A 13823-nucleotide genomic window follows, 5' to 3' on the forward strand; every position below is an offset into this window, starting at 1 on the left:
GCAAGTTAGACATTTTTTAAAGAGAAACAAATTAAAAATAAATGGTAAATTAAAAATAAAACATACCTTTCTTTACAAAAACGTGTAAATCTAAACATCTGCGACGTCCAATAAAAAGTTACAATCCCTGCCATCTTCCATCTGTGTGAGTAAATTTACACATTATAAGCAGTTTATTTTGCTACAGGAGCAAGTGATAAGTGTGAGCTTTGCACATGGAATTTATATTTGCTAGGGCTGAAGGGAGGGGAAAATCGATCTATTGTGCACTCAACTACTGCTCCAAGCATAATTTAACTAGGAACGGTAAAAGGTTCTCCTTTTTAAAAAGCTAGAAATAAAAAATCTGCAACTTCAAGTTCTTTGAGATTATCTTCTTTTGCCCCTATAGCACCTTCTAAATTTTAAGAACAGCCTCAGCCTCAGAAAAACAGAATAAAACAGAACTTTCAAACTAAGTTTTAGTTTACATATCTCAGTAGTAGCAAACATTCAGCTTGCCTGTGCAAAAGAAGGTAAATCTTCCCAAACGGTATCACTGTAAATTCCTGCAGACAGTCTGTTCTCCTGCAAAAACTTAGTACCACACTCTTGATGTAAAAACAAATCAATAGCAGTACTTTCGGCCCCTCCAAACTCACTCCCTCTTCATAGACAGTATCTCTTATATTCTGTGATTCTGCACTTCTCATTTATTCTTCTGAGGCCCTATTACTTGTCATACTGATACCTTTAAAAGACTCCTGAACTTGACAATGATTTAACTCTATTTTCCCCATCCATATAGTTCAGTATTTCTTTTTAGGAGCAAATCATTATCATTCCTGTCTTAAGTGTCAGACATACTAAAGGTGTCAGTTGTTCTTCTTGATCGTGATACTTACATATAGCCTATGAAAACTGACTAGGTGACACAAGTTCCATTTTTAATCCAGACCTTAAGCTACCTATCCGCATTACCGCAGCAGGAAAAATAGTGAGAACAGGGCGAAATATTTTCTGTCATAAAAGAGTGCACAAACTGCCTGGTCTCAAAGAACATTAATAGATAGAATTGTTCATAGGTTACAATCTACTGTTGTTAACTTTTATTTTATATTCCTCCCTTTCCTATTCCCTTCTTTACATCAGATGGATTGTCATAGCACAGTTGCCCTGTGACTGAGATGAATGCATGGGTTTTTTCTACTGAAGAACATGATTACTTCTGGTAAAACATTTGGTAAACTATGCATCATACATCCTCCCCATGTTAGCATGTGGCAGAATTAGAAATTAAACCCACAGTTGTACCTATACTCCACAAAGGTACCATTCTCTGTGTCTTCCTAGAGGAGGATAAAGATGGAGCCCCTGGAACACAATAAATACTCCTAAATTGCCTTTCACCTAATTTAAACATTTTTGGAAGAATGGCAGCAGAAGTTCTACAGGTTAAAGGTACATAGAATCATAGAATGGTTTGGATCAGAAGGGACATTAATATACTGCTTAGCCCAAACCCCTTTCCATGGGCAGATTCAGCTTTTGCCAGATTGAGTTGCTCAAAGCCTCATCCAAACTGAGTTTGAATGCTTCCAATGATGGGGCATTCAAAAATTCTCTGGCAAGGAGTTCCAGTGTCTCATCACCCTCATCCTATATAATGTCTTAGTTTGCTCAAATCAAAATTCTCAGAGTAAATGCTCTCTTTAAAAATTCCTCTTGGCACTTGGAAATAGACCACAGCTTGTAAGCTGAGATGATGCATGAAAATTATTTAAAAGAGCTTAAAAAGCTACTTGTGGGGGGTTTTTTTGAGGCAATTGAACTGCTACAGTCCATTTTGGCTACTGATGGTTAGCTGGGGAAAACCCTTTCAAACACTCTAAACATTAAGAAATGTTGGGCAGTGGGGAGGGAAAAAGACCTCATTTTACAAAAGGGAAGAAAGAAAGAAATATGTTTATTTTGTGTGCAAAAATTTTTCTGGAGCCAACATTAGCACTGCAATGACCAAGGGCATAGCCTCATTAGGCATGCCTGATATTAATGTGCAAGTCCACCGCTAGGACCAATATGAGTTAAGAAGCATATCTAGCACTATAATGTTGTTTTAGGTGATCCTCATCAGCGCTCTGCAAAAGTGTAGTGCTGATTCAAATGTACTACAAAGGATGGATAAACTTCCTCTGCTGAGAACTCTAAAAAGCTAATCATTATCTTTTAATTTTGGTGCTGAAGATCAGTCAATAGGTCATGTCCGATTTCATACTTGACAGCTTGCCTGAAAGTACTCAATCATTTTGGCAAGCTAGCAGTCTACAGCTAACCATTTCTATGAAGTACTTAAAGCAGGATTCTAAATGTATGTCTCTTCTATTGAGTATTTAAAGTAGGTTTCTAAATATTTTTGTTATTGATAAAAAACCTCTAAGTCTGCTGAAGTGATCCACAGACACACACAACCCCCTGCCAGCTCATGCTGAAGCTTTGTTTGAAAACCCTAAGTGTTTGGTGAGAGTGAACCATAGTCGTTGGAGATTTACGTGCTCTGTAAAACCTAAATGTTAAAACAAACATTTAATGATCTGCACACAGTGTTCCAAGATGCATTCTCTCATTTAAAATGGTACTACAGTTAAAAGACAACTTGACAAGTCATGAGGGAAAATAAATTCAAGTGGCAACAACAATTTTATAGTGCTGATGCTGCTTTTTACCTTAGTTCAGACATCTTGCAACTCCAACTATCTACATAAACTGTTTATATCAACATTCAGTGTTTAGTAACTTAGTGATGTAAGGAGAGACTATTTGTTTTTCTTCCAGGTCTAGGAGCTACCTCACTGGCTTTGTGGTGGATTCACTGCAAAACATTCCCTGAATTTTTATGACTATAATGTGTTTTCTTAGCTTAGGGTCAAATGTCACAGTAATCCTCCAATCATGGAAATATTCTCTGAAGATCAAGGCCTTTTCATTTCTATACATCAATAATGTGCACTTTATGTGTACAATTGATTTTTATTTTCTACTGTATCTGTCTGACCCACAATGGACAGCTGGATAAGTAGAGGCACAAGCATCAGTGATGTGTCCTACAGGTTTTCAGGGTAACATGAACTCCCTCCCATAGTTTTCTTTCAGTAGTGAAGGAGGACCACAAATGATAAACTGCAAAATTTAGAAATTTGGACAACTGTACTATCCAATGTCGTCTTTAGGACCGCCAAATTCAGCAGTATTATGTTTGAAGGCAGACCAGAAATTACCATATAAAGACTGAAGCACATGTTCTTCACATTAGTCTATTTTCTGTGCTGCCTTATAGATTCACTTTTGATTGCTAAGATATACATGCAAATCAGTCAGTCCCTTATAGATTCACTTTTTATTGCTAAGATACACATGCAAATCAGTAGGTGCACATTTATGTTTTCACTTTCACAAGCAAAATTTCTGAAGATGCCCTGGCCTGTATCAGGAAGTTTAAGAGGGTTTTTTTTTAACAGTTTCTATCTGTCTTTATCTTAGTTCACTCTTGATTTTTTTTAATTTATTCATCTCTTAGTTCCTTAGCTTTAAAAATTTGTATTTTCTGTATACTTTTATCTAGCATCCTATTTTCCTCTCTTAATCCCTTGGCTTTAAAATTTTATTTATATATATATATATATACACTGGTACTGTAGCTTTCTGTGCCTGTTTTTAGTTCTCTCCTGACCTTGCTCCTCTTTGCATTTTCAAGTTTCTTTCCCTGCCTACTTATTAGGTTCCTTCTCTATTTTTTTTCTCTTCTTTCCTTCCTGTTCTGTAGTTATCTGCTGGGCTCAGGGCCAGTGTCTGTGGCTGGGGCCAGGGGAAGGGAGGTGGGCTTCACTTATGAGCTGCAGCACCTAGGTGGTACTCATGAGGTGTGAAAGTGGCTGAGCCAAGGATTAAAACAGGCTGCAGGAGGGGATGGGCTGGGGCAGCAAAAGGTGCAGCCACTGAGGCAAAGGGCCTGGGCTATATAAACCACAGCTTCACATCAGGGTGCTTTGCTGCTCCTTCAGTTGCTGGTAGCTCCTAAGCTGTTTCAGCTCTTTGGGCAGGTATGTTCTGGCATTTAGAGAAGTGGAGCTGCCTGTCTGAGTAAGGCTTCAGGACCAATCAGGGTTCAGCAGTCTATGCAGTAGAAAGTATACTTGTGACACCCTCTCCAACCTCTAGTCAGGATCCTGGAGGGAACCCCACCCGGTGTGTGTCATCCCCCAGAATAAAACCACCACCCTTGGTGGTGCCAGGGGTCTTCATAGTCTCAGTGGGTCTCATGGTTTCCTGGAGTTGGGGATCCCATGTGTCAGAGACTCCCACCAAAATCGGGCAGAGCCCCCTCATCCTAAATGGGCCCCACCCCCAAGTGGATCAGAAACCCCCCTCAAATGGGGCAGAGATCCCCCCAAATGAATAAGACACCCCCTCCCCCCCCCACCAAGTGGGGGTATGGAGGGGAGCACTGACACCCTGCAAATTGTAGGTGGGGGGACAGCCCGGTGTATCATCTCTTCCCCAACAAAGGCACCAGCCCTGGGGTCTCCAGAGTCTTCATGGTCTTCATGGGTCTCATGATCTTCTGGGGCTGGGGAGACAGAGCCCCCACTCAGAATGGGGAAGAGAGTCCCCCAAATGGGGCAAAGAGCCAAAAAATGGGCCACACAAAATGATGGGGGGTGGGAGGGACCCTGGATTGTCGCCCTAAATCGGTGCTGATGACGTCATAAGGGAACAACCCAGGACCTGTGACCCCTCCCGACATTCCCCCACAGGACCCCGGCCCCTGAGTCACCCCGCCACCTTCCCCCATCCTTTGGGTCCCATGGGCCCCTCCGAAGCTCCTCCTCCCCTCCCCGTGTCATCCGTCGCAACAGTGACACCGCTGGCGTTTTAGTGGCGTTTCCCTCCGGGGCGGGGCTTCCTCCCCCAAGTCCCCCCAAAACGGTCCCCGCCCTCGCCCCGGCCCCATTTGCCCCTGGACCCCGCGGGATGCGGCCCCAGAGAGGTATGGGGGGATATGGGGGGAGGGGGCCCTTTAAGACCCTCTTTTAGGGGACGCTGGCCTTTTAAGACCTCTGGAACAGGGTGCTGGCCCTTTAAAACACCTGGGAGGGAACGCTGGCCTTTTAAGACCTCCTTTTAGGGGACACTGGCCTTTTAATAGCTACTTTTCGGAGACACTGGCCCTTTAAGTCTCGCTTTTAGGGGACACTGGCCCTTTAAGAGAGCCAAGAAGAATATGCTGACCCTTTAAGACACCTGTGGGGGAGGAGGGGGGACACTGGCCTTCAAGGAGCGGGTGAATTCCCGGGGCCTCCCCGCTGGATTCTCCCCGCGGGGGAGGCGGGGGTTCCCCGGGGTAGAGGGGCGGTGCCAGTGGGGGCGGGTGGTGACGCAGTGGGAATCCCCGTGACGGCACGACAGGGGGATTCCTGCCTCGCTGGGGGAGGGCCTAGGGGTTTCGGGGGGCCCGGGGGGCCCGGTTTAAACACAGGGGTTTGCGGGGCCAGGGGGTTTGAGGGGTCTCAGGAGTTCAGGGGGGACCTCTAGGCTCTGGGTGAGACACGGGCATTTGGGGGGGGCCTGGGCGTTTGGCGGGGTTCAGGGTTCCCCGGCATCCCGGTGATCCCCCAACTCCCCCCTTGCACACCCCCCAGGTCCCCCGCGCGCCGCTCCGCCCCAGACGGTGAAGCAGCTGCTGAAGGAGCTACGGCAGCAGCAGAGCAGGAAACAGGCGAGATCCCCGGTGGGTGACCCCCTCTCCCAGGTGACACCTCCCCCCGGGACACCCCTACTCTCCTCGCTGACCCCCTCGCTGTCCCCTCCGCCCCCCAGGTTTTGGCTCTGCCCTCCCCGTGCCCCTCGGATGGTGAGTGACCTCTGACCCCCTAGTTCTTCCCAGATCTTTCCACCCCCCTGTGCCCCTTAAATCGGTGCCCCCTAAATGGGCATGGCTCTCCCAATCCCTACGTCCCCCCCAATCCTCCCTGTGTCCCTCAGTTCCCCTCCATGTCCCTCTCCCCAAACCTTCCCAATCCCCCCACAGGTCCCTCCCCATATCCCCCCCATCACCTGGTCTTCCCTCAGGTGGCCCCTGGTCCGGCACCCCCCCAGTGATGCTCAACTCCTGTGTGGTCCCACATGTGTTGCCCCATAGCAGCTCAGGGGAGACCCATGGGGGAAAGGCCTCTGATCTGAGCGGGTTTCAGGTGAGGAGGGTTGGAGGGGACAATGGGGGAGGGGGAGATATGGGGGGGTGCAACTGAGAGGTTAACGGGCGGGCAGTTTGGTGAGTGGGGATCAATGGGGGAAAATGAGAGGGCAGTGGGGGTAGAATGGAGGGGAATGGGAGACAAAGGGAGGGAATAGGAGAAATGGCGGGAGAATGGGCGGGGACAGACAACTGGGAGGGGAATGGTGGGGCAATGGGGAAGTAAATGTGGGCAATGAGGTGGTTAAGGGAGGCAATGAGAGGGAATGGGGGGAAATGAAGGAAGCAGTTGGGAGCAGTGGAGGGGCAATGGGGACAGCAGTGGGGGGAGATGATGTAAATGGGGGCAATGGGGTAACAGCTGGGGGGGGGAAAAGGGATGAAAATGGGGCGTCACTGGGGCAGGATTTGGAGGCCACGTGGAGCCCTGGGGGTAATGAGGACCAAGCCCTCCTCCATCTTGACTGCTGCCCCCTCAAGGCTGCTGCCATCCCTGGCCCTGCCTGGCCCCATTCCCCAGTGCCGTGGGGAGAATCTGGGGGCGCCCCGCTGGGAAGGGAGACCCCAGACCCGTATCCTGAACCCCAGGAATTGGCAGCTGCCCGCGCTGCACTGGGGGATCAAGACCCCCGGGAGCTGCTGTGGCAGGACGAGGAGGGGGACACGTGAGCAGGGGGGGACATGGGAGGGCACTGGGGAGTACAGGGGTCATAAGGGGGTATGGGGGTCAAGGGATCCATGAGGTGTCAATGGGCTAAATGGGAGCAAATGGGGGGCATAAATGGGGCGGGGGAGGGGGGCAGTTGAGGGGGTCAGTGGTGTGAAGGAGAGTCAATGGGATCCATAGGGGGGCAGTGGGAGGACAATGGGGTGAATGGAAGTCCATCTAGTGTTCATTGGGAGGCCAGTGGGATGAAGTGGGGCCAGTGTGGGAGAGATCAATGTGGGGTAAATAGGAGAGTCAATGTGGAGGTCAGTGGGAGGCCAGTTGGGAGGCACTGGGGGAGTCAGTGGGGCAAGAGGAGTGCTGGGGCACTGAGGGGGGCCGTGGGTGACTTTTTGGAGGGGTCTGTGTTCTGGGTGGAGCATGGGGGGCAGGTAGAAGAGCAAGGGGGTCCCCTCTAACCCCCCTCCACCTCCAGGCTGCTGCATGTGCTCTGTGCCAGTGGGTTGTGGGCACCCGCCCGGGCTGCAGCCGAGGCTCTGCGGGACCTGGGGGGACTTGAGGTGCGGGAGCACCTGGGCAAGGTGAGTGTGGGGGGGCATCTGGCAGAGATCAGGTGCAGGAGCATCTGGGCAAGTTTGGGGGGGGCAGGGGTCAGAGTTGGCTAGAAGTGCAAGAACACCTGGCAAAGGTGAGGGCATTGAGGATAAAGAAGGGGTTGGAGGGATAATAAGTGGATCTTATTGGGGCAATAAGGGGGTGATGGGGGTAAAAAGACAATAATGGATCAGGGGGTTATGGGGTAAGTAATAATGGGGGTGGGGTAGTTAATTCTGGGATAATGAATCACAGGGTTCTGTTGCAGCCTGCTAACAGGGGGAGTGATGGAGGATAAAGGGGTAATTAATACTGGGGGGTAATAAGGGGTGATTAGTGATGTGTAATTAGAGGCCAATAAAGGGCTAATGAAGGGGCAATTAATAACAAATAATTAATGAGGGGCGATAAGGGAATGATAAGGAGGGGCAGAGCAGTGACAGAATACCAGGGTGATAATTTGAGGGTTCAGGGGTGCTTGGTGCCCCCCAACCACCCCTGACTCCCCAGACCCCTTTGACCTTCCTTTCTTCCCTGCAAGAGCCACCAGACCCTCTTTACCCTCTAGACATCTAACTTCTCCAAGGAGTCACTCAGACCCCACTGACTGCCCCTTCATTCTCTCCCTGCCCGCCCCCCCCCCCCCCCATTTTATCCCCCCAGACTCCACTGCTGGTAGCGGCAGCAGCTGCAGCCCCAGAGATTGTGCGGGACCTGCTTGTCCTGGGGGCCAATCCTGATGCTGCTGACCATGAGGGCCGCACGGCCCTGCACCTGGCCACGGCCTATGGGCACCCTGAAATCCTCCAGGTGAGACCCCCAAACCCCCAAATCCTCCAGGTGAGAGCTCCAAACTCCCAAATTCTACAGGTGAGGCTCCCAAACCCCAAATCTTTCAGGAGAGACATAAAATGGCTGAGAGAATTGGGGTTGGTCAGCTTGGAAAAGAGAAGCTTTAGGATGACCTAATTGCCCCTTTCAGTATCTAACGGCAACTTTCAGGAAAGATGGAGCAACACTTTACAAAGGCCTGGAGTGACCAAACAAGGGGAAATGGTTTTAAATTGAAAGAGAAGAGGTTTAGATTAAGTGTTAGGAAAAAATTCTTCCCTCTAAGGGTGGTGAGGCCCTGGCACAGGTTGCCCAAAGAAGCTGTGGCTGCCCCTGGATCCCTGGAAGTATCCAAGGCCAGGCTGGACATTGGGGCTGGGAGCAGCCTGGGACAGTGGGAGGTGTCCCTGCCCATGCCAGGGGGCTGGAACAAGATGATCTTCAAGGTCCCTTCCAACCCAAACCATTCTATGATTCTATTCTATTCAACCCCAAATCCTACTGGTATAACCCCTAAATCCCTCTAGGCCCCCTAAAATCTTCCAGTTGAGACCCCAAACCCTCCAAGTGTAACCCAAACACATTCCCCTGGGACCCCAAATCCCACAGGGGAGACCCCAAATCTTTCAGGTGAGACCCCAAACCCTCCAAGTGTAACCCAAACACATTCCCCTGGGGCCCCAAATCCCACAGGGGAGACCCCAAATCTTTTAGGTGAGACCCCAAACCCTCCCAGGCTCCCCAGATCCTCCAGGTGTGATCCCAACCCTCCAAATCCTCCAGATGCAACCCCAGCCCCCCCTTGGGCTATCCCAGATCATCCAGGTGAGACCCCAAATACCCCAGGCTGCCCAAATCCTACAGGTGAGACCTCCAAACCCTGCAAATCCTCCAGGTGAGACCCAAACCACCACAGGCTCCCCCAGTCTTCAAATCCTCTAGACCCCAAACCCCTAAATCCTACACGTGAGATCCCCAAACCCTCCAGGTGCAACCCCAAACCCCCCTTGGGCTCTCCCAAATCCTGCAGGTGAGACTCCAAATCCCACAGGTGAGACACCCCACCCCCTCCCAAATCATCCAGGTGCAAGTCCCAACTCCCTGTGGGCTCCCAGAAATCCTCCGGGTGCAACCCCGACCCCCATGAGGGCTGGACAACCATGGGAACCACAAAATGGGCTCAGAAGAGACCCAGTTCTCCTGGGACACCAGAAAACTGGGCCACAGAGTACCCAGGTGTCCATATGGGATCCTAAACTCCCTTGAGGGACCCCAAAACCCTCCCCAAAGGGTTCCAGGTCTCTGTGTGGACCCCAGACCTCCCATGGGTTTGGGGTCCACACGTGTTCCAGTTGTTTGGGAGGGACCCCAACCCCAGGGGAGGGAACACAAAGCAGGCTCAGGCCAGGTGTCCTGGGAGACCAGGGAACCGGCCTAGGAGGGTCCATGGTATCCAGGGGGACCCCAAATCTCTTCCCTTGCCTTCCCAGGCCATGATATCCTCAGGGGTCCCTGTCAACGTGGAGGCCAGAAATTTTGAGGGTCAGCAAATCTGAGGGGGGCAAGAGTGGTGGAGGGGCTTGGGGTGGGCCCCTGGTTTTGGGGTGGGAGTGATTCTTGTGGAGTCCTTATTGGGGTGGGACCAGGGAGAGTTCAGTGAGTGGGTCCCCAACTCGGGGGGAGGGGAACTCAGGGGTCCCTGATGAGTGCCCTATTTCATGATGTCTTGGGAGAGTCTCACTTGAGGGGTACTCAACATAGGAGGGGCTTGGGGGTCCCTGGTTTGAAGGGGACCCTGGGGATCCCCATTTTTTGGTAACTCTTGGGGGGATTCTTGGTGGATGCATCCCTGTTTTGGGGGGATGGGGGGTCTCCAGTTTGGGGGTCCTAGTTGATGGCGGGAGGGTCCCAGGGGGTGTGTCTGTATTTTGAGGGGGTCCCTAGGAGGGTTCCCAATTCCAGAGGGGCCCTGTTTGGGGGAGGGGCCCTTCCTGACCCATATTGGCTCCCCCCCAGGCCAGACCCCTCTGCACTGTGCTGTCTTGGCCCACAATGCCTCGCTGCAGGGAGGGTACACCCCTGCTGGGGGCTCTGGAGGGGGGTCCCCCACTCCCCAGGACCGACTCCGCTGTGTTGAGCTGCTACTGCAGATGGGGGCAGACAGCAGCAGTCAGGTACAGACTCCCCCAAGGACCCTCAGGTACCCCATGACCCTCCAGGTGTCCCTCAGATCCCCTGGGTTCCTCCCCCAGACCTCTGTGCCCCTGAAAGACAACTGTGTCCCACCTCAAGGTCCCTGTGGGCTGGGTAGACCTGAGATCCTGGCCACTGGGGTCCGTTGGGATACCTTGGGAGGGCTGGGGAGGGGGGTGGGACCCCCACGACACCTGGGTGCCCCCCAAAGACCCCTGTGTCTCCCTTCAGGGTCCCCATGGACTGGGTAGACTTGAGCTCCCAGGCATTAGGATCTCTTGGGGTCCCTTTGGGGAGGTTAAGGAGGTTGTAGGGGGGTGGGACACCCTGTGGGGCCCCCCTGACCCCTGTCTGGCCCCCAGGACACCAAAAGTAGCCTGACAGCACTGCACCTGGCCGTGCGGGGAGGCAACCTTGCCCTGGCCCACCTACTGCTGCACCAGCCTGGCATGGCCCCCCGCCTCATCAACATGAAGGTTTGAGGGACTTGCGGGGGTGGGGGGAGCTCTGAGGGGCTCTATGGGGGGCCTCTGGGGTCCCCCTAGGACTTTGTGGGGTACTTGGGGCTGGGGGACCTCTGGGGTGCTCTTGGGGCCTCCTGGAGGTTGATTGGAGGTGTCGGAGGAGCTCTTTGGGGGCCTTTGGGGTTCCTCTAGTGGCTTGGGGGGGTTGAAGTAGCTCTGGGAGGTTCAGAGGGATCAAAAGGGCACTGGGGGCTTTGGGGTGTCTGTGGAGAGTCTGGGGGGGGGGCAGGAGGTACCGGTATCAGATCTCAAGGGTCTCTGGTGCCCTGAGCCCCCTCATGTCCTCCAGGCCCATGGGAACACTCCCCTGCACATGGCAGCAGCACTGCCTGGGACCCCCAGCCAGGAGCCCCTTGTGAGGCTGCTCCTGGCTTGGGGGGCTGACCCCAGTGCCCGCAACCTGGAGCATGACCTGCCTCAAGGCCTGCTGCCCCCTGGGTCTCCCGGAGACCAGGTGAGACCCCCAGATCACCCTCACACCCAGCACCATCCCCAGCACCCCACTGCACCCTAGAACTTCCTGCTGATGGGAGGAAATGCCTGAAATTGCTCCTGAAACCCCAAAATCCCACTGTTTTGCTTCAGATCCCTGCTGCTATGCCCTCAAATCCTGCTGTTGTGCCCCAAATCCTGTTGTTTTACCCCATATCAGTCATAGTCATCATGGCTTCATGGTGGGAAAGTCCTGCTTGTTGAACCTGACTTCCTCCTACAACAGGGTAACCCACCTAATTGATTAAGGAAAGCCAGTAGATGGAATCTTTTTGGGTTTCAGCAAAGATTTTGATATAGTCTCTCATAGTGTCCTTTGGGAAAAACTGTCCAGCCCACAGCTGGATTAACACATCATGCCGTGGGTCAGCAATTGGCTCATGGGTCAGTGGCAAAGGGTTATAGTGAATGGGGTGACATCAGGCTGGCATCCAGTCACTGGTGGGGTTCCAAAGGACTCAGTCCTTGGCCCAGTTCTCTTTAACATCTTCATTAACAACTTAGACAGGGGACTTGAAGGGATACTAAGTTTGCTGACAACACTAAATTGGAAGAGCTGTCAACTCCCTTGAGGGCAGAGACACCTGGATGAATTAAAGAGATGGACAATCACCAAGTGTATCAAGTTTAACCAGGGCAAGTGCGCCTGGGATGGGGCAGCCCTGGATGTACAGACAGATTGGGGAACAATAGACTGGAGATCAGTGCTGTGGGAAAGGACCTGGGGGTCCTGATTAATGGCAAGTTGGATATGAGTCAGCAGTGCCCCGGCAGCCAGGAGGAACATCTTTGTCCCGGGGGTCATCAGGCACAGCTTTGCCAGCCGGTCAAAAGATATGATTGTCCCACTCTGCTCTGCACTGGGGTGGCCTCGTCTTGAATATTGTGCGCAGTTTTTGGCACCACAATATGAAAAAGACATTAAGCTATAGGAGAACATCCAAAGGAAGGCCATGAGGATGGGAAACGGTCTGGAGGGGAAGCCTTATGAGGAGTGGCTGAGGCAAGTGTTTGTTCAGCTTGGAGAAGACTGAGGTCAGACCTCACTGGGGTCTTCAACATACTCCCAACAGGCAGTGGAGGGGCAGGTACCAATCTCTTCACTCCTATGACCAGTAACCGGACTAGAGGGGAGGTTTACCTTGGATATCAGGAAAAGGTTTTTCACCCAAAGGGTGGTGAGGCACTGGAACAGGCTGCCCAGGGAAGTGGTGACAGCACAAAGCCTGTCTGAGTTCAAGAAGCGTTTTGGACAAGGCTCTCAGGCACGTGATGTGATTCTTGGGGTGTTCTGTGCAGGGCCAGGAGTTGGACTTCATGATCCTGGTGGGTCTCTTCCTATTCAGCATATTCTATGATTTTATGATATCCTGCTGCTTTACCCCGAATCCTGGAGTTTACTCCCAAATCCCACTGGTTTATCCCAAAATCCTGCTGCTATGCCCAAAAGTTCTGCTGTTGTACTCCAAAATCCTGCTGCTTTAAGCCAAAATCCTGCTGGTTTACCCCCTCATTTTCACAACCCCCCAAACTGTGGGGTCCCATCCCAGGACCTTTGGGTGACATCCCTGTATTCTGGGGTAGAACCCCAGGATTTGGGGACCTCCCTGAACCCTCCGTCTCCCACAGCTCCGCCTGCTTCTGAGGAGCCGCCGGGGGTCCTATCGCACCCCCCCCACCGCCAAGTGACGTCAGAGGGGCAAGGTCTCCCGGGTATGAGATGGGGGGATATACCCCCATATTGGGGGATTTCCCCCCACCATGTTTATTTTTCCTGATTTCAATGAAATTGCCCCCAAATTTCTGTGAAATGAGTCTGAACCACATTGGTTTGGTGGGGGGAGGAGCACGGGGGTGGGTCCAACTCCCCCTTCCCCCCCCAGTAGAGCCCTCTCCCCCAGCCTCATTAATGCAGGCTGCTAGTGAGGGGCGTCTCCTCCAAACTGGGGGAGTTGGGGTGGAGGATGCCAAATTGGAGGGGAAACACAAAAACTGAGGGAATTCTGGAATTAAATAAAAACCTTGTTAAAATCTGAGTCTGTTTTTTCCAATGCCCTCAGTCTCTCCTCAGTCCCTCCCAGTGCATCCCACTCCCTCTCCAGTGCATCCCAGTGACCCCAGAAAAAGGAGGGAGTTCGGGGACAAAGGGCTTTAAATTGTGAGGGGAAAATCTCCTTTTCTGTTATTTTAAGGATTAAGTCATTGAAAACCCCTCCTTTGACACTGTTTTAAGGCCTTAAATTAAGGGGGAAAATGGTAGGAAGCACGAGGGGAAAAGAGCAGGAAACCTGAG

The 13823-nt window shown here is 51.8% G+C and overlaps 1 protein-coding gene across 1 annotated transcript; it reads left to right on the top strand.

Moving 5' to 3' along the window:
* Nucleotides 1-5668: 5668 nt before the first annotated feature.
* On the top strand, nt 5669-13318 carry LOC309581735 (NF-kappa-B inhibitor delta-like). The gene is made up of 11 exons (XM_082296486.1): nt 5669-5764; nt 5854-5887; nt 6106-6227; nt 6710-6894; nt 7372-7477; nt 8154-8300; nt 9812-9863; nt 10338-10495; nt 10877-10990; nt 11328-11492; nt 13160-13318. Exons 3-11 carry the CDS (start codon nt 6135-6137, stop codon nt 13217-13219), a joined length of 1080 nt encoding a protein of 359 aa, XP_082152612.1. The 5' UTR covers nt 5669-5764; nt 5854-5887; nt 6106-6134; the 3' UTR covers nt 13220-13318.
* The last annotated feature ends 505 nt before the right edge of the window (nt 13319-13823 follow it).

Source organism: Coloeus monedula (genome assembly GCF_965178545.1).
Source record: "Coloeus monedula genome assembly, chromosome: 24".
Lineage (NCBI taxonomy): Eukaryota > Metazoa > Chordata > Aves > Passeriformes > Corvidae > Coloeus > Coloeus monedula.

Bases quoted from the DNA above. Each gene is read 5' to 3' on its own strand.
- LOC309581735 (XM_082296486.1), top strand. From the start codon at position 6,135: ATGCTCAACTCCTGTGTGGTCCCACATGTGTTGCCCCATAGCAGCTCA. The intron at 8,301-9,811 runs GTGAGACCCCCA...TTGCCTTCCCAG, and splicing joins GGCACCCTGAAATCCTCCAG to GCCATGATATCCTCAGGGGT. The intron at 11,493-13,159 runs GTGAGACCCCCA...CGTCTCCCACAG, and splicing joins CTGGGTCTCCCGGAGACCAG to CTCCGCCTGCTTCTGAGGAG.